This window comes from Ylistrum balloti, unplaced genomic scaffold (assembly GCF_031769215.1).
Source record: "Ylistrum balloti isolate Yb309-2 unplaced genomic scaffold, AGI_CSIRO_Ybal_v1 Utg369916, whole genome shotgun sequence".
In the NCBI taxonomy this organism is placed as follows: Eukaryota; Metazoa; Mollusca; class Bivalvia; order Pectinida; family Pectinidae; genus Ylistrum; species Ylistrum balloti.
The window spans coordinates 345347-373202 of NW_026782036.1; the positions used below are offsets into that span (position 1 = coordinate 345347).

At 35.3% G+C, this 27856-nt stretch overlaps 1 protein-coding gene across 1 annotated transcript; it reads left to right on the forward strand.

The window, feature by feature from the left end:
• The first annotated feature begins 219 nt into the window (after positions 1-219).
• On the forward strand, positions 220-27420 carry LOC132546794 (scavenger receptor cysteine-rich type 1 protein M160-like). Its single transcript, XM_060210511.1, has 21 exons — positions 220-313; positions 6999-7349; positions 9156-9449; positions 9863-10037; positions 10935-11092; positions 11495-11812; positions 12017-12328; positions 12696-12859; positions 13571-13730; positions 16830-17066; positions 17450-17597; positions 17996-18171; positions 18549-18866; positions 19325-19645; positions 20599-20910; positions 21422-21721; positions 23165-23266; positions 23857-24087; positions 24328-24654; positions 24992-25255; positions 26516-27420. The coding sequence occupies exons 1-21, from the start codon at positions 220-222 to the stop codon at positions 27418-27420; spliced, it is 5667 nt and encodes a 1888-aa protein (XP_060066494.1).
• Positions 27421-27856: the final 436 nt, after the last annotated feature.

The following is a 27856-nucleotide window of genomic DNA, read 5'->3' on the forward strand; positions in this document are numbered from 1 at the left end:
CGCTCTGTTGTATATTATGTAAAACATTGCTGATTTATACACGGGTCACTAAAAGATCGTGTTTTACAAAAAAACGAAATAGTCAGAACCCTTCGGACCAGCTGTCTATTTGGATTTTGATGGTAACTTATACGCCCAGCCTCATTCTCAGCATCCTGTTCATCCCCCTCCTTCCCCCACCCGGAAACCATTATTATCCTGTTGGTCCACGCAGAGGACATGGATGACATGTATCAGCCAATGGACGACCAACAGCCGCTCCCTCGAGTGGTCAATATCACATGCCAGACCCCCGGAGTGACAGTCGCCCCCGGTAGGGAGACGCGACAAGAGGTCAACCCCTTGACCGTGATAAACCTTTATGGTCAGATAAACCAAAAGTTACTCTCAAGTTTACTTTTCTCAACGTTTGTGGTATTAAGTCTAAGATATTCTTACCTGAATTTGAAAACTTTATCCTAGAACACGATGTACTTGTTTTTGCGGAGATTAAGATTGACACGCTGGATCATATTCAGTTACCTCCCGGGTATGACTATTTTACTAAATGTAGAATTAATGTACACAAAAAATCTGGTGGTATTGTAATTATCTTAAAAAAAAAACTCTCAAGTCGATGTTAACCTTCCCTAAAACTGATTCAGAATATGCATTGTGGGTAAAATTTTCAAAGTGAATTATGAGGTCTGATGAAGATTTCCTATTGGGATGTGTGTATATCCCTCCCGAAAACACTTAGTATGCATCCCCTGAAGCTTTCAATGACATTGAAAAGGAGATGATAAGATTATCTCAAAAGGGTAACAAAGTCGCTATAGTTGGAGATTTTAATGCCAAAACACAAGTTAAAGAGGATTTTGTAGAACCAGAAGATAATTTTATCCATTCATTAAACCTAGATGAAAATGAAGAATTATACTCGTACCTTTATGATTTTGAAAAGTTGAAAATATACAATATTTCTTTACATAGGGCTAGCCAATGTAAAGCGAAAGTCAATAATTATGGTAATACATTACTTGATTTCTGCAGGCAAAACAATAGGTATATTTCCAATGGTCGGATTGGAAAGGATGCAAAATTAGGAAAAACTACATGAAGTGATGTTAGTGTTATCGATTAATCGATTATCGATTAATTATAATAACAAATGTCAGGAGAGTGGAGCTGTATATACCGAATGGAAAACCAGTAAGGAACAACATTTTGTAAAACATTCTGGCTGATGAAGCGGGTAACCTACAAAGAATTAATGATAGATTAAATGAATTATTAAGTAACCAACAAGATGATGTAATAAAAAAAAGATATCAATGACATTGTAAATTCAATTAGCGAATTGTTCAAAGGCTCCGCTAAGCAGGTTTTGGGTATCAATAAATCTTACAGGAAACCGAATTCTAGGTGTGATAGTACACCCTGGTTTAACAAGGAATGCTGCTTAAAAAGAGTGGAATTTAATAAAGCCAAGGCTAGATTTCACAAAGTAAATAATTCTGTAAATAAAACTAACCTAAACAGAGCTAGTAAAGTGTACAGGAAAACTTTGAATAAAAGTTATAGAAATTATGAGGAGAAATTGTCAGATGCGATGAGAAAATCTGCTAGAATGGATTCAAAAGAATTCTGGATTATTTTGAATAAATATGACGGGTCTGTAAAGAAAGGTAATGCGGATATATGTATTACTGAATTATATGAAAACTTTAAGGGTCTGGACAAGTCTGTTTGTGATGATGAGGATTTAGAACTAGAAAATCCTGTTGTTAGTATTTTTGATGATTACTTGAATAATGAAATTACAACCGAAGAAATCAAGTTATCTTTAATTAGTTTAAAAAACAATAAATCCCCTGGTATAGACCAGATTATAAATGAATATCTTAACAACAGAAATATGGGGTTTTGAAAATACTAATATTATAGAGAAAATCCATATGCACTTTTGTAAAAGTATACTCAATGTAAGAAAAGGCACAGCTAATTTCATTGTTTATGGAGAGCTGGGTAGATACCCATTATATATTGAAATAAAATGTAGAATAGCATTATTTTGGCATAAGTTGATTACATCTAATAAGTTATCAAGTAATATTTATAAGTTAATGTACACATTACAAGAAAATGGAATTGTGTCATTTAAATGGCTCTCATATGTCAAGGATATCCTTTTCCAAACGGGTCTAAATTATGTTTGGTATTATCAATCTACATGTTCTTTTTCAAAAGATGAAATTAAGAATTTGGTGAAAAATAGACTTAAGGATCAATTTATACAGAAATGGTTTGATGACATTCTAAACTCCTCTAGGGGACAAACATATTCTATTTTTAAGACAAAGTTTGAACAAGAAAAACATTTAACCAAGCTTAATACCATTGATAGAAAAATTATGTGTAAATTTCGTTCTTCAAATATGTGTTTACCGGTTGAAACAGGAAGATTTAGTTTAAACAGATTTTATTGCCAAAATGAATTTGAACAAGGGTATTAGGCACAAGTTATTACAACTTATTGGAGCCCTCTCCCATCATGCATTTTCTAATACATGCTTATAAAGATATAGGCTTAAACATAAATTATACATATTAAGCATTCACACACAGACATAAATACATCATCGTATAAGAATCTTTTAAAACCTTTTGCTGGATTTAATGAAATTTTGCACATGTGTAAAGACAAAATAGTTTAGGTCCTCAGAAAGATCAATACTACCAAACAAAAGAAGCTCTAAATTCAAATCTACGTCTAATTCAGCCAGATTATGAAACAAAGTGCGTCTTTCATTTCTGAAAGTTTGACACTCAAACAAGTGAAAGGCATTCTCACAAGGATGTCCACAGGAGGAAACTGGATTTTCAGCAAGATTTACTCGATAAAGATCGTATTTAAGGGAACTACAACTGTGTCTAAGTTTAGTATGTATTACGTTTAACTTCCGTTCACCATAACTAAATCAGATAGGTGGGAATTGTTGTGTATTAAAAGTAAGTGAGGTTTTAAACACATTTATGGAAGGCAGTGACCGTACAGAGAAATCTAACAAATTCCAGCTACGAAGCGTAGAAGGTATAAAAGAGAGTTTTGTAAGAGAAAGCCCAAATAATCATTGTTATTTCTAAGATTGTATCGGTTATTATCTGCAACAATAGGTGGCAAGAGATCGTTTAAACAATCTGGAGTTAGCTTGTTATGCATTTTGAATAAAAGTAGTAGAAGTTTTCTTCGTTTTCGATGATTCGAAAGTGTATCTAAACCGGTTTCAAAATGTAAATCTTCTATACGTGCATAAGAAGGAAGGCCAGTTATAATACGAGTATTAGTGCAACTGTCCCACAATGCACACGCATACTCTAAAATTGGTAAAATAAAAGCTTTGTAAATTTTTAAGAGACTATTTCTATTTAACAAATATTTCAACCTTCTTAAGACATTGATTTGAAATATATATGTAGCATTGATATGATCTCCCCATTTTGCGCTGGAATTAAAATTTACCCCCAAATGCCTATGATGATCAGTAAAATTCAAATCTTTCTCGTCTAACTTCATGTCTAAATCATCACCTATGTCAATCGAATTAGAAATAAATATTACTTCAGTTTTGTGTGGATTGAAAGTAACCAACCACGTTTTAGCCCAAAAGTTTAAAGAATCAAGATCCCTATTTAAGACAGTTTGGATTTCAAGACATGATGAGGAAGACTTTAATAAAGAAGTATCGCTGCAAAAAGACGAGCAGATGATCCAAAGACATCGGCAATATCATCTATGTATATAAGAAACAAAAGGAACCCCTGCTGAGTTTGAACCTAATTGAGAATAAACACTATTTAGGAAAAAAATGCTGCCTATTAAATACATAATTTTCTAATTTTAAATTTTACCATGCCAAACATAAATATAATATCACAGAAAACCATATATACATGTTTTTTTCTCTTCAAGAGCAATACAAATACTGTGATAAATTTCAATGAGCTGATATACAGTCGAATGCGCATGCATAAAGCCAGACTGGTGTTTATAAAACAATAAATTTTCTACGTAATAATTATGTAGATGTTTGAAAATAACACGCTCAAAGACTTTTCCAACAGTAGATAGAAGAGAGGCAATTAGATAATCGACATGTAGACACAGGCAGACAGTCATACAGTGGTTAACATAATTAAACATAACATATGTACAATAATGATAGTTACCTGTAGTACGAGTCATGACAGAACGACGTGGTACAAAGTGATTCTGTGAGAACATTAAAGAAAATGAGAGATTACGATACTATTGTGAGTTGAAACGAAATTGGATACTAACAGATTGGTAAGGTAAGCTGATACAGGAAGATGGACAGGTATTCCTCGTCAAGAAAGATTCTACACATTATGTAATTCGACATCGGAGACGAATATCACTATTTATTTAAATGGGAAAACGAATCAGTAAAACGTCTAAGAGAAAAATATATACCAAAATATTACTTACCCAAGTCATATCAAAATGGAAGGATTGTTTAACATATTCAATGTTAAAAACATTTACAAAAATTTGTAGATTTATAGAAAAACTTGATAAATTGTTGATTTAAGTGTTCAAATTTAAATACCAAATTGTTAATACATGAATGCGATAGTTAACAATTATTACTATCATTTACAGAAATTGTTGTAATTGTACCTGTCATACGCCACGTATCATGTACATTATATGTCTGTGACCTCTTGTTACACACGTAAGTGTGTCAGAGTGACTGAATAAAACCTTGAAACCTTTAATGAAATAGATTTAGTCCCTTCATATATACAATACTAGGCACTAGTGTATTCCATATGGCTTTGTTATTTTAATATATGACCTGTTATATGGACATATTACAGGCGGACTCCGTGCTCAGACGATTAAGTGAAACATTCTGTCATAAAGGGATATTTGTGACCGCTAAATACGTGACTTTTTTTTTTATATCAATCGTATTTTTTTATCTTTCGTGCGTCGCATTCTTAAGACGACAATTACCGGTACCCCAAGTAACTGAAGAGACCTGAGAATTTGTAACAGTTCATATGCCCTCACCAACCTGTTTATAACGTGTTTATAGCTTTAATCGACCTCTTCATTTATCCCCCTCCTTTTTAGAACGAGGGAAGGGGTTAGACAAATTCCCGGTAAACACACGTCTATGCTGTTCCATGAAACCGCTTACCACCTTCTAATAAGATTGTTTCACATTCTCAAGTCCTTGTGTAAGTAACGGTTGTTTCATGCTGTCAAGCTAAATATATCTAAATTATGTCGACTCAAGAGCTTTGTCGTGTATATTCACATCTAGATAATTCAAATTGATAGGTCACATATAGTTTCTATATACAGGTAACTCGTACATTTAAAAATGAAATCAGAAAAAAACATGGTTTAATAAAATCTGTATTTGCAAGTTATCGAGATGGAAACATAACACCACCCCCTCCCAAAAAAAGCAAAAACAAAAACAGAAAAAGAAGATTTGAGTGCAAAATGATAAACCCCCCCATCCCCATTAACAGAGATAATGAATATTCTCGGTAGTGGTTCCTATAATATACAAGTATACACCCACTGTCCTTTGTTATAACGTGTGTTTAATAGATAAGCAAGCTGCCTATCTGTGGATAAAATGTTTATTAGATAATTCCTGATCACATTTATTTGAGACTGTTTATTAATGTTAAATGCATATCTAAAAAGACATTCTGAAAATAGATTCCACACCGAAAAAAACATGAGTAAAATGTGAAAGCCAAACAACTGTCCTCAACTGTTCATACGTAGATCAACATCCGATGTTTACATTTGTAACAACCGATTCTACTGTATAGCATTGATATCCTTGAATGGCTACTGCATTTGGTGGCTCGTAGCCTGTTTATTTAAAAACGCGCACACACAGGCAGGGCCGACGAGGAGGACATTTATATGTTAATTCTGATCCGGATATGTTGTCGATATTATACTCTATTATGGGAAATTAATCAAAAAGTCACTTTTAAGAAGATCAGGGAGACACACCAGCGTCCCACAACAAAAACAGCAGCACCAGCATCAACAACAACGATATAAACAAGGGAGATATACACACTTGTACAGAGATAATGATGTCACACCGGTACTATTCTCACCTGTGGATGCTATCAATGCTTACGATATCAACGTTTACGACAGGTAAGTGTAGTTTTGTGTTTACATATTACTGACAAGAATACTTAATACCTATTACTTTACAATTTCAGATATGAACTTTGCAGTTCATTGAATTCGTCTCAAGACCAACTCAATTCATCATCCCATGAAATCGACATAGTTGTTAAGCGACCTTCACATTGAATTACCGGTAGTGGCAGGTAAACTACCACTGTTTGGGATCTTACCGCGCCAGGTTTATTTAACTGAAACCGAGTTAGGGTATCCATTATTACATATTTCTTGGTATCGATTGCGTAGCCGTGTACAGATTAAAAAAGAAAGACGTTAGATTAGAGTAACCATGATATATGGCATGATATACACACTTTCAGAATTATCTTTTAAATATAATCACAAAGGAACTTTGAATAAATTGAAAAAAGGTAAACATTGATGAAATCTAAACCCTTACATGGCCTTACATTTTCAAACATCAGTTTAAACAAATACCAAAACATTGTTAATAACATTACTTTTGCAACATAAGGGGTGTTGAGGGGTGGGAGGGGAGGGGTGTAATATTGTATCCTTTCATTTTCTTGTAATATCTTTGTGCTATTTAATAATAATAGAAAATGTTCCCATCTTTTTAAAACGTTGAAATCGTCTTCCCTACATACAGCATGCAACATGATGTGAATTGTCAACATACACTGTATACATACGATGGTAACTAACATAAGTCTGATAATGGATTCCATTATGTCTTGCTGATTCGTTGTTTTTCTTTTGAGTTAGATTTTAAAATATTTTCCCCGTCGATATCTCTTTGCAGCAATAAATATACGCATTGTGCCCATTGGTTCGGAGTTACCGCCCTTCTTTGAAGGTATTCTCGAGGTGAACCGTACGGGAAGCTGGCAGATCCTTTGTACATGGGGATTTCGTGACGTAGAGGCAAATATTGCGTGTAAAGAGATCGGATTTGTTGGTGGGATAGCACTTCCGAGGGCTGCGTACGGTCCCTACTCCGGGGCATACACGACGCCATTCAGGGGTTGCAATGGGGAGGAATCTTCTTTATTGGACTGTCGTTTTGAGGGTCAAGAAAGTGAAAACATCTGTCGCAGTCAAAATACGTATTATGCCTCACTACATTGCTACGACGATGTCCCGGTCCAACAAGGTAAAGTAAACTTTACAAACAGAGACTAGCTTTAGCGGAGTAATTCAAATAGATACAATCTTTGCTTTCAATCTTTTATATATTATGTTTCTCTCCTACTCTCATCCCATGTGTTTTAGAATGAGACTTAAAAGACATGAGGAACTTCCGCCTTGTCAATCAGGCTGAGGGTGGGCGGAGTTTGCTAGAGAACTCACTTAGACTTATCACACTACGCTATCTTATTCTATTCCAGTGTTTTTTTTGGTAACGAATGAACAAATGGGTCATAGCTATGTATCATATATTTATCAATATTTTCTGCCTAAAAGCCTCTCGGTGACCGGTTAGTATCTGTTTAATAGAACGATTTAAGTACGGACTTGATGGTTTCCGTCGACCAGATCTATTATCCTCGGGTATGACAGGGTGCCAGAAATTTGCCATATCCATCATCAGGAAGATGCTTTGATCAACCTGTCCATCACAATTCTAATTTGAAAACTTTTGATATGTCATGTTAAGATAGTTAGAGCTCAGCCTCAATCGAGCAGTAATAATATTTGATTTAATAAATGTCTAATTCAAAGTGTAACTTTCCTGTTCAACTTAACATGTAAGTGAATTCAAATCCAGCTTGTAGCAAGTCGGATAATTTTTCATGTTGTCACATAACATAGATGTGACGTCGTGGTTTGTTACATATACGCATCTGTGATTAAGGTATAATGCATCCTAGTTGAAATTCAAAATTTATGGAACGAAGGCAACATATGAGTAAAAAGTAGAGAATTCACCTGACAACCATCTTGAAAAAATACACGTAAGATTCATCTACCACGCCATGCCTATTTAGCCAATCCGTGCAATGTCACGTTCTCAGAGGAGGGCTCATCTGCTACGGTTTCCTGATATAACAATTTAGTTAGTGCCATAGTTGTTTTTAACAAGTTCACAGACAAAGACATCGCCATGCCATTCAATAATGCTATAGTAAAACAAGATTGAGATAAGAGGGAGATGTAGACGATTTTCTCTTATCTCTAATGGATATATTCAATATATCATAAAATTGAATGGCATGGCGAGGTCTTTTGTAAACTTTATGATCATTATTACATATCTGTGTTGTGTAATGTGTAATTGCTAGTTATTTAAACTCACCCACACATATTTCATTTTCTACTCAAATCAGAATCAATGAAACTATTAAATGTGATCCGTTTCATTTACCAATGAATTTGACCAGATTAACATTGCCTTTGCGTATGAAAACAAATATTAGGTAAGGGGAGAAAACTCCCCAACTTCTACTAGACTGGCAATATACCACGAGTATGAGATTTTAAAACATCAGATTCGCAGTTCATTAATTTTTTCTCTAAACAAACTCAATTCATCATCCCATGAAATCGACATAAGCAAGATTCAATCCTTAATGACAGCATTCCAATATTTCGTAGTCCACTGTTAGTCTAACAGCTGGATTTGAGGAATTCAACAACACGAACCTCAGACACTCTGAATACTCAGAACCATGTAGGAAAAAAGGACAACACATATTTTATCAATGAATAGTAAATGTACATTTTCAGTTTGAAAGAAAGCCCGTTTTCATTATCTGTATGTTGATTATACCTGATGTTGTGACATTCATATACATAACTGATCTATTTGTATTAGATATAAATACCTTCTACATATTTCTTTATGGGTTTCGCAAGCCTGAAAGTAAGGATGACCTAGCTTTATACCCTGTGAAGGTGACATTTCAGTGAAACAAAGTAGTTAAATAAAACAATAGTAACGTAAATATTTTTTGTGAAGGCCCTTCTGTAAAGTTGACGAATGAATATCACGGAAAGGTGGCTTACTCGCCGTCCGGCGTTTGGGGTCAAGTTTGCTTGACGTATTGGAATGATGAAGTGGCTTCCGTAGTCTGCAGGGAACTAGGATACAACGGGGGCGTGGCAACAAGGGCAGATTCAACAAACGGTTTTCCTTTCACTCTCACCAAAATGCACTGTCATGGAAATGAAAGTAGACTAATTGACTGTCAGCATATAGTGGATGTTTGTTACGATACTAGACATAGAGCAGCTGCTGTCTGTTACAGATCGGGTGAGTGTGTATTGCAATTACTAATGCATTAGGTAACTTTTATCAAGCAATACCATGACATAAAGGCTGAAGTTCATTTGAAGGCGTATACTTGTTTGGATATAAACTCAAGGGATAAAGAAACACAGGGTGAAATTATTTGCAATATTTTGCTAACGCGTTGTTCAAAATCAATGAAAATCAGTCAGGCAATTATCTAGGTTACAGTGCACATGGTCCTGTATCGAATGTTGCATCATTGTATTGCGTGACGATGTCTTACGGGAAAAGTACAAAACGGGAAAATCTCATGCACAGTGTTGTGACATTGAGTTACATTGCTCGTCATACCACTAGGTAGTCTTCATAGATATCTTTGTCATGAAATGCTGCCCAATTTGATATCCTATCGCATTTGCATTGTCAACCTACAGGAATATCCGTGCGTCTAGAGGATGGAGACGGAAGAAGTGGTAGAATTGAGATAAAATATGACGGAGTCGATGGATTCTTGGCATTTTGTGGTTTAAGTGAGTCTGGAGCTGCAGACAGTAAAACTCCATCTTATATATGTCAGACACTGGGGTATGCAACTGGTTCATTTATAGGGTAAGTACAGCGTATGTGTGAAATGTCTGCTAGATTTTGAAGTTGATTTACAATAGCTTTACGTGACATTATATATAGTCTTTAATTAGTGACAAAATAAACCAAGCGATCATTTAACTACAAAGAATTATAAACATATTCGTTACTTCGTAATTATCACTCCCTTATTGTTAGTAATTTTATTTACGATCTACAGAGAAAACCGACCACGACTTTGAACTTTTGTTGACGTGTTTGTGTTTATCTATTAATTGTGTTATATATGCATGTAATCTTAACTATGATTTATAATTAATAACGCCTGCAGATCAAAGAAAAATCACGTTTGGTGAAAACTCTTTTTGTTATATTAACAAAACTTCTAAAATAATGTGAAGCGGCATGATTCGACGGTTTTATAAATTCTATTGTAGCCGTAAGCGTATACAAACAATGAAGTTGATTACGAAATCATCAAATGCAGAAATACCCTGAAATAAACAAATATTTACGATTGATAAATAATGAAAGAAATATCATCACTATCCAATTACAGAATTAGTTTAGTGTTTTTATCTTCCCTTACTCATCTTTTCAGTTTCCACACTTATGTTGCTATATACTCAACGTGTTTCTTTGTGACAAGTTTAAACTGATGTTGGACTGTTACACCTTATACTATAAACGACAAAAATAAACCACTGGTTTTGGAAGAAGTTTAAGTAGGTAGATGTAGCTATTTGCGTGAAATATATTCAGCTACAATAAAAAATATCGTCAATCGCGTCAAAAGTTTACCTGCACATGTCACCATTTAAACTGAAAGTTAAACCAGATACCCGTGGATGTGTCGTGTGTTGTAGATCTGCGTAATATTTAATTGGAAGATATTTATGAAAGAGATTATAATTTTATCAGAAATACAGCTTCACAAGGAGTCATTTATTGGGCTATTGAGGAGTGCTATGAAACTGATAACAGTATATTCATGTGTCGGAACAAAGGATGGCTTCCAGACAAGATGTCTAATTGCTACGCTGATAAAAACATAGTGGCCGTGTCATGTGATATAGGTGGTAAGTATGATCGTGTTGGTTTTGTTAGACATATGATGTTTTGATACACAATATTGCATCATGAAAATTTTTTTTAAAAACCCCGCTGTAGCCGAGTAGCCTCTAACCAAAACAATGTCGAAAGTAAACCCGGTTAAACCGTAAATGGAATTCAGTAACCGCTTGAAACTTATTTAACTAAGATAAAGAAGCACATCAATGCTAAATGAACCAAGAAGCGAGCAGTCATTAACATAAAAGAAATTAAGACAGTATGAAGCATTATGTGTTTATATGTGAATATTTCGATTTAATACATAGATTTTAATTATTTCACAGTAATTAGTTATACGGAATAGGTTTCCATGCATTTATCGTCTATAAAACAAATTCAATTCGTACGTATATTTATTCAATTTTCAGTGAATTTATTAGGAGGTATAGACACCATTAATGTTACCATGGGAATGGTTGAAATGTTTACTTCTAAGAAATGGACAACCGTTTGCGCACATGATTTTGGTCAAACAGAGGCTACGGTAGTTTGCCGCCAATTGGGATTTGCAGAAGCACAAGTTCTACTTCCGGATATGTTTGGGCGCTTTCGATTCGTAACGTTCGCAACTGAATTGGCCTGTATTGGAAATGAGACTTCTCTGAATGATTGCACGCATACAACTGGCACTTGTCTGTTTTCAAGTAAAGCAAGTGTGTTGTGTTCTAAAGGACGTGTATCTACAGGTGATTTATTTTTATTTTATTTCATGATATAAAATCACAACAAAGGCAGCAAGAACACAGAATTATACATACATATACAGTCGCTGATTCTATTTTGGTTCTTCTGTCGTTGCGAAATTTTCATTGAAATTATTCACATATTGTAAATGAAAAAATCAAAATTTCATCTGTTTTACAGGTTTTTTTTATACCCTTCTGTTGTAGATTTCAAAGCATATCTATCCCATGACAGTTACGGTACTGTTTTGATAGAGAAATACGGACTGAATGGAACAGTGTGTCGATATGGGTGGGACGACCACGACTCTCAAGTACTGTGTAAACAACTAGGATACCATGGAGGCGTTGCTCTTGGTACCAAGGCCGTAACAACCCGGTATAACCCCATATGGTTGTCAGCTGTCAATTGTACCGGTCAGGAAAATACCATTCTAGATTGTTTTTCCGACTTATCCATTGATCCGAAATGTGGAAAACAGCTGTCGGCTGCTGGATCCCTATGTTACGACGACATAGGTATTGTGTAAAAAAAAACCTCTTAGATATATGGATTAATTGCTAGTAAGATGAACACACGTATCTAAAAAAATATTTGAATTATCATAAACTCCATCAATTTTTGGTGTGTAGACATTGAAGAGCGTCGCAAGTTGATCAACAACATTAATAGTAAAAATAATATTACTGTCGATATTGAGGAAAATGAGTGAGAATAATGTGACAAGGAAAGTGTTGATACACACATTAAAATATTCTTTAGCATTAAAAAAAGTAATAGTGTTAGTCGACTGTAATGTCAACGTAGTTATTCTGAGACTTAAAACTAGCATATACGTGAAATTAACGTACATTAACAAGGAAAACTTCTGGTTCTGTGTTAAAGAACCATCCGTAAACCTAGTCGGTGGCAGTGAATCTGGTCACGGAACGGCTGTAGTGACGTACGCTGGGATTTCTGGGACAATATGTGACAATGGATGGTCAGGCAATGATGCAAATGTGTTGTGTAGGCAACTAGGTTTTCCGTATGGAATTCCTACCATTAAAGTAAGTATGATATTCATTCAAAGAAAAAGCGAAACATGAAGGAATTGGCTTCATTTTGTTTTTATGGAACGAAGTTAAAGTAGTTTTTGATATTTGATTTGTAAAAATTAATTCCAGAGTTTGAAAATAATCAAAAGGATTATAAAAGTCAAGAGAAGTTATTTAGTTAGTTATGAACGTGTTATCGGAATAAAAACGCTACTTCGTTGTAAGCTGATGATATTTGATTCTTTATCCCCAGAAATTAACAAATAAATCATGGGTTATTAATAGTAACTTAGTTTTACATTTATGAATAAGTTCGTCACGTAAAAAACATTTTTTCGAATGGAAGCTTGATACATTTTGTATATATACATCACATGTCGGTTAACAACAATACAATAAGTGCATTGTTCTCATTTGGGAGCGTCACTTAAAACTGTACACGAATTAACCAAGATTTACATGGCGGGCGTTGTTAAATCAGATGACGCTTGCTCTTCAGAACACTGGTCATGTCATCCTTGTACTTGTTCTGGTACCTCCTTGTGATTCATTCTGTACATATCTCGTACTCGCTTCATCAATTTCGATATTGAGATGATGTCGGTATATTATTTGATGTTAAAAATAACCTCCAGTTTTGAGGTTGACAGCCGATCTATCGTCACAATTACAAGATCTTTGATCATTATTTGTCGTTTTGATTAATCTCCATTGTCATTACAGTCACTTCACGGCAAGGTAACAGGACCTGTATTCCTCGACGGTGTCAAGTGTGACGGGACCGAGTCTACTATCCTATCCTGTCCTAATATGGGCTGGAATGTTTCGTCGGTACATTGTGACGCACACAATGATGACGCTGGGGTCACGTGTTTTTCTTGGGGTAATCTATCGTCACCGCATTATATATCTTTTGACTGCTTTAGACGACATGTTCTTTTACATACATGTAAATTTGAATGTAAATGTTGATCGTTTCATTAAGTATTTGGTACATCTACACTACCGTCAGGTGGTATAACAATCACAGGACCTTGTATTTATTCGATTCTTAAAACATTTTATCAAGTTTTTGTTTCCTCAAATGTTGATTAAAGCAATATTATGTCCGGAAAATAATAAGTTAGTTCGAATGTGTAAATTAATTCTAAAAAATGGAACTTAGATATAAACATATATGAGGAAGTTGATCAACATAATGGAAAATTTGGTTTTACTTTCGATATTTGACTGGAGTTGACGGTGTTATTTCGATATTTGACTGGAGTTGACGGTGTTATTTCGATATTTGACTGGAGTTGACGGTTTTACTTTCGATATTTGACTGGAGTTGACGGTTTTATTTCGATATTTGACTGGAGTTAACGGTGTTATTTCGATATTTGACTGGAGTTGACGGTGTTATTTCGATATTTGACTGGAGTTGACGGTTTTATTTCGATATTTGACTGGAGTTGACGGTGTTATTTCGATATTTGACGGGAGTTGACGGTGTTATTTCGATATTTGACTGGAGTTGACGGTTTTATTTCGATATTTGACGGGAGTTGACGGTGTTATTTCGATATTTGACGGGAGTTGACGGTGTTATTTCGATATTTGACTGGAGTTGACGGTTTTATTTCGATATTTGACTGGAGTTGACGGTGTTATTTCGATATTTGACTGGAGTTGACGGTGTTATTTCGATATTTGACTGGAGTTGACGGTTTTACTTTCGATATTTGACTGGAGTTGACGGTTTTATTTCGATATTTGACTGGAGTTAACGGTGTTATTTCGATATTTGACTGGAGTTGACGGTGTTATTTCGATATTTGACTGGAGTTGACGGTTTTATTTCGATATTTGACTGGAGTTGACGGTGTTATTTCGATATTTGACGGGAGTTGACGGTGTTATTTCGATATTTGACTGGAGTTGACGGTTTTATTTCGATATTTGACGGGAGTTGACGGTGTTATTTCGATATTTGACGGGAGTTGACGGTGTTATTTCGAACTGGAGTTGACGGTTTTATTTCGATATTTGACTGGAGTTGACGGTGTTATTTCGATATTTGACTGGAGTTGACGGTGTTATTTCGATATTTGACTGGAGTTGACGGTTTTATTTCGATATTTGACTGGAGTTGACGGTGTTATTTCGATATTTGACAGGAGTTGACGGTGTTATTTCGATATTTGACTGGAGTTGACGGTTTTATTTCGATATTTGACTGGAGTTGACGGTGTTATTTCGATATTTGACTGGAGTTGACGGTGTTATTTCGATATTTGACTGGAGTTGACGGTGTTATTTCGATATTTGACGGGAGTTGACGGTGTTATTTCGATATTTGACTGGAGTTGACGGTTTTATTTCGATATTTGACTGGAGTTGACGGTGTTATTTCGATATTTGACTGGAGTTGACGGTGTTATTTCGATATTTGACTGGAGTTGACGGTTTTATTTCGATATTTGACTGGAGTTGACGGTTTTATTTCGATATTTGACTGGAGTTGACGGTTTTATTTCGATATTTGACTGGAGTTGACGGTGTTATTTCGATATTTGACTGGAGTTGACGGTTTTATTTCGATATTTGACTGGAGTTGACGGTGTTATTTCGATATTTGACGGGAGTTGACGGTGTTATTTCGATATTTGACTGGAGTTGACGGTTTTATTTCGATATTTGACGGGAGTTGACGGTGTTATTTCGATATTTGACGGGAGTTGACGGTGTTATTTCGATATTTGACTGGAGTTGACGGTTTTTTTCGATATTTGACGGGAGTTGACGGTGTTATTTCGATATTTGACGGGAGTTGACGGTGTTATTTCGATATTTGACTGGAGTTGACGGTGTTATTTCGATATTTGACTGGAGTTGACGGTGTTATTTCGATATTTGACGGGAGTTGACGGTGTTATTTCGATATTTGACTGGAGTTGACGGTGTTATTTCGATATTTGACTGGAGTTGACGGTGTTATTTCGATATTTGACTGGAGTTGACGGTGTTATTTCGATATTTGACTGGAGTTGACGGTGTTATTTCGATATTTGACTGGAGTTGACGGTGTTATTTCGATATTTGACTGGAGTTGACGGTTTTATTTCGATATTTGACTGGAGTTGACGGTGTTATTTCGATATTTGACGGGAGTTGACGGTGTTATTTCGATATTTGACGGGAGTTGACGGTGTTATTTCGATATTTGACGGGAGTTGACGGTTTTATTTCGATATTTGACTGGAGTTGACGGTGTTATTTCGATATTTGACGGGAGTTGACGGTTTTATTTCGATATTTGACTGGAGTTGACGGTGTTATTTCGATATTTGACTGGAGTTGACGGTGTTATTTCGATATTTGACTGGAGTTGACGGTTTTATTTCGATATTTGACTGGAGTTGACGGTTTTATTTCGATATTTGACGGGAGTTGACGGTGTTATTTCGATATTTGACTGGAGTTGACGGTGTTATTTCGATATTTGACGGGAGTTGACGGTGTTATTTCGATATTTGACTGGAGTTGACGGTTTTATTTCGATATTTGACTGGAGTTGACGGTGTTATTTCGATATTTGACTGGAGTTGACGGTTTTATTTCGATATTTGACTGGAGTTGACGGTGTTATTTCGATATTTGACTGGAGTTGACGGTTTTATTTCGATATTTGACGGGAGTTGACGGTTTTATTTCGATATTTGACTGGAGTTGACGGTTTTATTTCGATATTTGACTGGAGTTGACGGTTTTATTTCGATATTTGACGGGAGTTGACGGTTTTATTTCGATATTTGACTGGAGTTGACTGTTTTATTTCTGTACATACTATCTATTTTCAGTCCCTTCAATATGTCATTATGTAACAGTTTGTCAACCACAAACCGTATACATATGTGTTATTAACTCTCATTACAATACTACTTACATATATCATAATCTTTCGCAGACGAGATGTAGATTCATTGTTTTTTTTTCTTAGCTAAGCTGCATATAAGCAGGTACTATGGTGCTGTGATGTTTTGGAACGAAGAGTTGGACACGTATGGCTTAGTGTGTGATGATGGTCATTTCGGAAATGTGGCTGCTGAAGTTTTCTGTAAGGAACAAGGGCTTCAGTATAGTGTTGCTGTAGGCTGTTCAACGTTTGGAGATTTTGACTCTCCGTATACACTATCAAGTGTTGACTGTGATGGTTCGGAGACAAAGCTGATTGAGTGTACATACAAAAAGACAACTTATTGTCCCAGTAAACTATATATAAGTGTTGTGTGTGCGTCCTTCCTATCAACTTCTGCTAGTAAGTATTCTCTACAAACGGAACAGTTCGATGAAGAACACTATTTTAGGTAGTTTTATCTCGCCCATTTGTCACATAACAATAAAGTACGGTTATGTTTTTATTTCACAGTGAACAATATCAATATTCATTACGGAAGCTTATTAAATTTAAGTATTTGTGAATGAGCAATTATCTGAAAGGATAAACATGTATTGCATCGAAGCACCTAAACAATGCTGTATCAGATTTACAAGCTATATGTAATTTCCAAAACCTTTTTGTCTGATACCTTGTAAAGAAAATATTGTTAAATCTTTTAGCGAAATTAAAACTCCAAAATGGTGACCATGGATACGTGGAAGTGAACCATTTGTATCAATACGGCTATATCTGTTCTGAGGGATTTGACGACGTCGATGCCACCGTAATGTGTAAGATGACCGGCTATGTATACGGAACAGCATATAGGTGAGACATCAACACGATCACTTGGTTTTCAAAAGATGATCATTCTTGTTGATATATGATAACTCAAACATCCTGTGTTCTTCCAGCTACAATAAAAGTTAATTGCTATTTTTTCTTAGATTTCGGTGGAATCATTGCTTAGTCCAGAACAAATCAACGTCAATTCTCAGTATGATCTTTATTACACCAGATTCGTGAATAATTTTTCATGAGCGAATTTTAAGCTTCACTTGAAATGGATTATTGAATAAACACGATAACGTTGCTGCAAAAGTCATTGTGTAGACAGCTTCCAAAGTTTTAACGGAATTCGATCTTCTATTTTTAACAATTCAACTTATCCTGATAAGACGGATGAATAGATTAATGCACTACGTCGAATAATTGTTTATCTGTAGACACTACATACACAATCAGAAGTTGGGTAGTATCCATAGAGACAAATTCCGATGGTTATCAAACCTCAGCTGCAACTCAACCGCTAATACTCTGGACGACTGTGACCCTCGGTGGGGAGAAACGTGCCCGTGTGATCATCGTACTATCGCTGGGGTATTTTGTCTCTCACAACCAGGTAAATTTCAATTCTCATTATTTTGTCTCTCACATCCATACAGTTTTGCTAACGATAACCAAATATATACATTTCTCTTACACGAGTGTAATTATAAAACATAGAGTCGTTTTTATCCAATCCAAATTTTTTAAGAATTGATTAATAATTTTTAATTAAAATAAAAAACATATAATCTGTCTCTTCAATGAATGAAACATTTAACATTGATAAATCACAACATTGATGCATTTGAAGTTAGTGTAATTGTAAAACATGACGCGTGGACAACGTCACAGATATAAAGCTACTCTAACAGAATGCTGATGTGTAGACTTAATGCAAATAACTATCAATGTGATTGTTCAGTATTTTATTTGCTATGGTGTGTTTCCCAGCATCTGCTATGGTAGAACTGGAAAATGGAACAGCTATGGAAGGCAGGGTATTGGTTAAAGTCAACGTTGACACCACTGGTTTGGTATGTGGTGACTATTTTTCTCATAACGAAGCTGATGTTATATGCCGCCAGCTAGGTTATCGTTCTGGAATCTCATTGGACTCCGGTAGCCATGGTAACGCTGTCGGTAACTATTTCCTGGAAAGCATGACGTGTAATGGAAACGAAACAAGCTTTTTGGAATGTGCACTAGAGCCTCATTATAATACTGCAAACTGTCGATCAGGTGCAGCCGCTGTTAAATGCTACCAAAACGGTAAGGATTAATTTCTTCTGTGTTTGTAGTATATTGCAGTAAACATGCTGATGCATTTGTAAGGGTAATCCTAATTATAACATGGGAAATAATTTGAAAACTAATAAAGAAATGAGCATATTGCTGTTAAAAAAACCCAACTGTATCGTGAATGGTTACTGAACTTGTTTGACTTGTAGTGCCATCCCTTTAAAGGGTAGGGGTGGGTGTATTGGTGTAAATGTCTTCCCCGTCCGTCTCCGTCTCATACTTGATGTATCGGCAATTTGGTTCTTTTTGCTCATATAAATAGTTTTTTAATGTTGCAAGTTTCAGATTCCATCAAATTTGTATCGGGGTTCACCTCAGATTTAGATTCTATTTATATAGAGGTGAAACCTATCTTTCAAATCAATTAATTCATGATTCAATGCCTATTTGTGCTTGTAGGTTTCTACTTTTTTAAAATATATTTACAGTTAGACTAACAGGAGTGTTGTCGAAGCCTTACTTTGGCCGAGTTGAACTACATAACGGTGAAGAGTGGGAAGCGGTGTGTGACGAGAATTTTGACGATACAGATGCACGTGTAGTATGTGAGTCTCTAGGTTACGTCACTGGGCGGAGCCAATGTTGTTTTAATTTTGGTCCTCAGCCAATCAACGTCAAGATTCAGGTGATCAACATGACATGTGATGGGAACGAGAAAAGGGTTCAAGATTGTTCTTATGACACAGAACTGACGTGCCCTTCAAATCGATACGCTTCTGCATTTTGTTTAACGAAAACAACAGTGGAAGGTAAATTATCATTAGGTAGACTGTAAACTTCCATCCTAACTATCTATCTCTCTGGTTTATCTATTAGACCGCAAGCTTCCATTCTCATATAATGATTGGACGGCAAGTGGTTGATCTAATATAACCCTTGGTACCCAGTCTTCTTCCACACCTTAATACGCTGCTGGACTTTCCAATTATTTTTATATTTGTATATTTGCATGGATCTTAGACTTTGGTGCCCCCAAATTAACATTTTTTCTGGCACTCCACCACAGCCATACGCCAGGAGGTAATCATCCTTTGTTTTCATACTGTCAAAGAAATATACCAATTGTCTATTTAATTTCGAATATTTTTTATCGCCTATAAGGATCTCGTGTATGAAAAACATCATAGTGATTCCCATGATTATCTTCTAAATATTGCTGAGAAAACTGAAACCACAGAGGGCTTAAGGATTATAAAGGGATTTTCAAGTCAATCTTAATTCTAGTCATCAATGCTTTAAAATCAGGCGTACAAATTTACAATAAACAAATTGTGTAGATAATGTAAACGTGATGTTTCTTTCTTGCCTTATGTTTTGCTTAAATTTGTTCATGAATGCTCCAATAATCTTCAAAAATGTTGCCGCTCTTTGTTAGTCAAAGTTGTGTGAGTACATCTTCTGATTTATACATGTTTCTTTACCAAAAAGTGGTACTTATTTTCGTTTTACAGAGGAGTCTAGTCATTCAACAGATTGTTTATGATAGCGAACTGATGTTGGATTTTCTTGTTCTTGAATTTTATTGTATTTTTCTATGATTTTTAACGAAGTGGGCTGAGTAAAGGTGTCGTTCATTTTCATGAGATTGTACTATGGTCATGTGGAAATACATAAGATGAAATAACTATTCTGTAAGGAAACTACACTATTGACGTGCTTTGAAAAATCAAGTACTATATAACTTCTAAATACAATGTTGTAGATATAGCCGTGCGATTACCTGGAAATTCATTCTATGGTCCCGTAGAGGTGCGCCGGTACGGTATGTGGGGTTCTATCTGTGCTTCCGGTTGGGATGACCATGACGCTGATGTTACCTGTAGGACCCTAGGATACAGAACGGGAAAAGCTGTAAGGAATCTAGTGGACCGTGATGATGTCATTATCCTCGGCAACGTCAACTGTAGGGGTGTCGAAAAGCATTTCGGCGACTGTATTCTGGACCCGTTTGGGACAGATACTGGATGCTATGATAGATATGCTTTAGCAGGTGTTATCTGCCTTAACACGTCGGGTAATGTTATTGTGGATTATTACTGATAAAAGTACTTTGATGAAAAGTTACAGTAATATTCTAGATTAGACGTGAAAATGCTGTGTGTAACACTATTTATCCTACATGAATAATGTGTAAAATCCCCACTGACTTTCACTGTCGTACATCCATCGTGTTAATTCCATGAGAATATTCTATTCAAAACCAAATTGACTGTCTATCGTCATGAGACAAAACAGAATACCGGTATATTCTCTCAAAATATTCCTTAAATTCTATTTTGATGTTTTGTTGGTAAATTGGCGATTGTAATGGGGTTTGGCATTTTCTTTGTTAAATGCAAGAAAGAAAGGTAAATATATATAAATAAGAAAATTAAGGGTTTGAGCAAGAGCTTTGTATCAATAAACACGTCAGTAGATGAATTATCGTGATAAATTTACGATTCATACCAATATTAACGCCATTAGGATAACATTATAATATTTGCAATATATATAACTGAGTATGTTTAATCTCACTTTTTCAGATCAAATAAGTTTTGAAACAAGAGGAACCGGAAAATCCTCCGCCATTTACATATCCGCCGATACCAATAGTATGTATATCGCTTATTCTGATTTTGATGACGTCACAGCATCAGTGGTATGTAAAGATATGGACACAACATATGTAGGTGGATCAGCAATGGGATTTATCTCTCATATACCAAGCGTGACGAAATTTCGTTGTAAAGGAAACGAACAATCTGCCCTTGACTGCATTGGCCATTGGAACTCAGGAATAACAGAAACGATGACCATTGCATCAGTTAATTGTCACCGTGGAGGTAAGTTGATGATTTATGAGAAAAATGTAATTGATCTTAATGAGTAAAGGAAAATGTTTAATTTTGCTTATATGATTAACATAATTAACTAACATAATTAAAAATGGTGCTATAGCTACATAATATATTACATCGGAAATGTTCTTTATATAGTTTTTTTGGCGACCCTGTCATAATATAATAAATGAAGTGGTAAAGTTTGATACTGCTTGATCTGGTAATCAAAGGCTTCGTAAAAGGAATCGTAATGTATGTGAACTGAGACTGAGGTTTTGAAACGATATCAAGTTTATCCATTATTCGTAGCAGTGATTAGTTTATACATCATTAACCATGCGCTGCCCTATTTATTTTGCATAAGGATAATTTGAAACAAATAAAAGGAAGCGATAATACGTATTTGGTATTTTCACTTTCAAATTTTGGAGCAATGACATTTTAAAAATGTGATAGGCAAAAATTGCAAACTGTACAATTTACGTATTTCTGAAAAAAAGCAACTCACCAAAATATCCTGATATATGGTGTAGATATCCGACTCGCTCCTCGTTCCTCTTTCTTCTCCAATCTATGTGTTTAATTTATATTAGCATTAGATTAACGAACGGTACAGTCACATGCGCAAATATTGTACATAATTAGATGGTTGAATTGTGCAATTTCGTTATTTCGTCTTTTCGCCCCAAAAAGGTGAGAATGAAGACACTTTAATCTGAGTCATTTCGCCCCAAAAGACGAAAAGATGACAAGTCATGCTTAAAAAGACAACTAAATACACGCTAATCATTGACCTTGATTTCCGTCTTCTTCGTTAATAAATCTGGTCTTTCCGCCTTACGTGTTTTCGCCCTGAAAAAATGGAAATTAACAAACCTTACCTTTCTGCTTTTCGTGTTTTCGCCCCGAAAGGAAAAAGATAATTTTTTCCCGTATGATTTTCGGGAGAGACGACGAATGAATGAGAATTTAAATGTTTAATTCTCGTCTTTTGGCTGCGAAAAGTCGAAATTACGAAATGGTACAAATCAGCCACCGTAGTAAAAACTTCCAATGGATATATTTACCCCTGATATCGATGACAATGTAGTGAGACCATCATAATCAAAGATATTCTATACTTAATGAATCTTTTTTCATTTGCACAACTTTATCCACATTCCTAACAGACCTCGGTTAAAGTTACTGCTGGAGTTTCATTTAACAAATATGTATGCAAAATACTACAGCCTTTTTGTGTTGAATGTAAAGGTATCGTTTCACTTACCATGAGCAAAAATCATATCAATTTCATATATCTACCATGATAACGATTACGTAACTAAAACAAAGACATGCTAATGGCGACATTTGATCATACTATACAATCCACATTGCCATTGGTAAACTTCTATACAACGCGTGTAAAACCATTACATATAATGAGCTCAACGTTTACTTTTGAAGTGAAGCTTGTCAGCGGTGAGACTCACTTTGGTATCGTGGAGGTATACAGGAGAGGGACATGGGGAACGATATGTTCTGGAACATTCAGTGAAAGTGAAGCAGGTCAGTTCAAACTTTGAACCGGTGTTCTCATAGAACTCAGCATGTTATAAAACGTTCTGGTACATACACATTTAACAACATTAACGTAATGACTCTAAGTAAAGGACAACAAGAAGCATGTGCGTATCTACTATAATAGCTAGTATTTCAAAGTGGTTTTATTTTTCAATTTTTGCGAGGAAACATAACGTATAGTACATCTAATTTCCTCTGTGAAAAATAAAACTTTTTTGTTTCCGTGAAATCAAGAAAATTTGAACCAGCGAAAAACAAAGTTTATAGTATAGTGTTGATTGCATCTACAGTTGATGTTTTGCCAGAAAAAATTCATCGCAAGTACATTGCTGTTTATATATATAACATTAAATATCCTTTTTGCAGAAAATGACACTTTATATTTTCAGAATGGGATACTAAACAGACAAAAATTAGATATTTATGTTGTCTCACCTTATAGGAGACCTAAAATATCTTTTTTTTTACACATTTATACTATTCGACACTGATCTTCAATTATATCTCTTTTTTATTATTGTATTCTTTAAATTGTAATTACAATAAACATTTTTGCTTCAACAATCTGTATGCAGGTGTAGTTTGCAGAAACCTGGGTTTCGACGATGGAATTTCTCTGTGTTGCTCACCATTTGGTAAAGCCAAAAGTCCTGTCCTAGTATCCTTTCTGCAGTGTTCAGGCACGGAATCAGATTTAAGAGAGTGCCTTGCTACTTTTGTACATCCCAACAACGTTCACGATGATCTCTGTACTTCCACAGATGATTATGCGTCTGTTGTATGCTACAACGGAGCTAGACCACAAGGTATATTTTCACTTGTTTAATATTAACGTTGTAAAGATAGCGACACAATTAGAAATAACAGATTTAAATAAATATGCTGCTTTCTGTCGCTCCCTTTGAAAACTATCACTGCTTTGATCTCAAGCGTATGACCTTACATATGATATTCAAATGAGTTTACAAATCAATTTTGCTTTAATATATATTTACAAACGCAAACAGACAAACATTCATAAAAATGAATTATGTGCTTATTCTCAGATTACAAACTTTCCTTACCCAAACCTTCCCTTGGTCACATCGGTGCGCTAGCCTTGACTTACCTCGATGTAGAAGGCCGGATCTGTGCCAATGGCTGGACAAACAATGACGCCAAAGTGGCTTGTAAACAGCAGGATTTTGATTATGGCGTCGCTTACACACATCTCGTTGAAAATATGACGCAAACAGGCGGACCTTATTGGACGTCTGAAATTAATTGCACTGGATTGGAAAGAGACTTACTAGAATGCGACCACGTGGGACTAGGGCGTGTGCGAAAATGTGATGAGCTACACTATGCTGGAATGATCTGCTATGATGCTGAAGGTAGTTGAATCATATCTATACAACTATATAAAGTAGTTTCAGGACGCATGACATTGTGATCATGGAAGGGAATAATGTAAATACGTACTCGTTACTAGCTGACTTCTTTTTCATGACAAATCTTAGTGTAAAATGTATACCTGTACTACCTTTTATGTAAAGAAAATGTGTAAATGATACTGAGTTAACTCCCCTGTAAAAATACATTTATTCAGTGTAGCAATGTTCTTGAACTATATATTAAACAAAAGAATGTGTTATAATAAGGTCTTGCATCGGATACCAATACAGAAGACATAGACAATATATTGTATTGTATATATGTTGTTTTATATAGGGCCAAGTTACAGGATAGCAGGTGGGGATCGTGATTCTACATGGGGTCGTGTGGAAATCAACCTACCTGGATTTGGTTGGGGTACAATCTGTAATACGCACTGGGGTCCAAAGGAGGCACAGGTACTATGCAGACAATTTGGATACGACAATGGGGAAGTATACAAGGGCGACTATAAAATGCCTCCTCTCCATCTTTTTGTTTTTGACGTCAAGTACATGTGTACCGGAAACGAGCACCGTTTGATGGACTGTCCTCATGACGGTTGGCTTCAATCATTCATTGAAATGTGTAGTAGTCACCGAAATGATGCAGGCGTCACGTGATCTTACGTTATTTGTTTATGTAATCATAATCATTTTTTACCTATGTGCTTTCAAAGTGCCCGTTGTCAGTCCTTAATATACATTCAATTTTATAAATTTACTTCATAGATGCTTGTAGATAACTTTCAACGACTTACTAGTTATCAAGAATAACTAAAATATTGTCAATATGATATTGTTATTTGAAAGCCAATGATTCATATTTGTGAACGTTTTTGTTATTGTTCTCCTTCAAGCCAAAATATAGGCATCATTTAGTAAATTTACGATATCCAGAAAATTAGTGAGAAAACTAACATACTGAGTATTTATTTGGGAACAGTTTGTGGACATATCAATACAAATAAAAATAAATACAAATGGGTCAATCTAAAAATACATACCGATATTATGCGAAGCTCAGCAAGCCATCACGGGAAAAAACGTGACCAATCTGCATACTCAAATGAACACTGTCCGTGACGTTATATCAAGGTAGAATGCAACGAAATTATGGAACACTATGCCTCCAGTTGCAGCAAACTTTTTAAAAATGTATTGTGTAAGGCATTTGCTTTATGCATGGATAATTTGACAACCGTATGTCAAAGGTCATGGTCAAAGTCACATGCTGAAAATGTTTGGTAGTACCGAAATGGTCTTGTCACAAGGACCACACATATCAAATATGAAAACCCTACCGCTTATGGTGCAATCATTATGGGCAAAGTTAAAGATGACAACAAACAAACCAAGACAGCGCAAAAATAATATGTCCCCGTTCATTCGATCCGAAGGCATAAAAAGTGAATATCAACAGCTTTTGTATGAATAGCAACGCACGATATTGTCTTAAGTATTTCTCAGAGATAATTTTTTTACTATAGCGATATAAATATATTATGTTTTCTCTTTGTTTTTTGTTTTGTTTTTTTTTGTGCAAGATGCAAATATTTGGACTTTCAGTTTCCCTGTACATGGCGTCTTCTGCATTTAAAATTTAAATGGGATAATTAATACAGTTACGTTCAATTTTGATATACTAAGTATTTTATACAAAATTTGTCTGAAATTCGATATATTCTAATTCATGCCGACCCCAGACCCTATTGCAACTAAAAGGATGTCATAAAACTGAGATAAAGTCATAGCTAGTCCTCATCTGCAATTAAAAACGTGTTTTGTGGTAATATATAGATTCATTTATTTCATTTCAAAGCCGTTGTTCCTGTACCTAGCACGAAGGAACCAACGACGGGATCTGGGCCGGATTCGGAAGCCAAGAACAATACAGGATTAGTTGTAGGGGTAATTATAGCCAGTGTTCTCGTCATCGTACTCTTCGTTACAGTCATCCTCGTTCTAAGATGGCGCCAGAGTCAGAGAAGATCTCCAAGACACGAGCAATTCCCCAACATAATTTTACACCAAGGTCATGATGGTTCATTACATTTACACAATCCACTTCATGGAGAAAATAGTGCTGATTCTGGACCGGTTAACATCGATACTTCCGGTACTGTGTCATATAAATCTGGTAATATTACTCCTTTCGATTCGCAGTCACAGTATGTAAATACAACACATGGTGCAACTCATGATACCAACGAATCGTCACAAATAATCATCAGTGGTGCATCCCATAATACTATCAATGATACAGCCCATAATACTAACATTGATACAGCCCATAATACTAACATTGATACAATCTATACAAATGAACCATGTCGTAATGATACTAATGGTGAAAGGTGTGACTTGGACTACAAAGGTCGTGAAATTGTCACAATGAACAACACAGAGCCTGGCGAAGCACAAAGTGATCAAGATTCGCCAGAACTGTCGTACACAAAATTGAGCTTTCCCACAGAACCACATATTTATGAAACTTGTCACAATTCTTTTTCTAAAAACGAAACACCACATAATGATACTAATGGTGAAAGGTGTGACTTGGACAACAAAGGTCGTGAAATTGTCACAATGAACAACACAGAGCCTGGCGAAGCACAAAGTGATCACGAATCGCTAGAACAGTCGTACGCAAAATTGAGCTTTCCCACAGAACCACATATTTATGAAACTTGTGACAATGCTTCTTCTACAGACGGCGTAATATAGTCTAATTAATTATTTATTTATTGAATCAATTTTGCACGACTTCCATATTTGGATATGGTGATTAAAACAACCGACTAAAATATGACGTCTAATGTTTCTATTGTGAACACTGGTGTATGAATCATAACCGCATATTATACATGTAATAAAGTCTCTCTTGAGGTAAGGAACACACTCTTTATAATCTATTGAACACTGTACGCTGTATATTTTTATTTTCTGGTTCTACAAATGTTCTATTCTTCATGTTGCTCACGATTGTGCTAAATCAAGCTTTGTTAAGTGGACTTGTAACTATCGCATGCAATATTCATTCATGTCTAATAAATATACATTTACCCCAATATGTCTCCCACCCGTCCTACATTGTACGTGCGTCTGTAGCTTCATTGGCTTGACTAATTGATACGTGAGGTATAATTACAACACTGTTGTT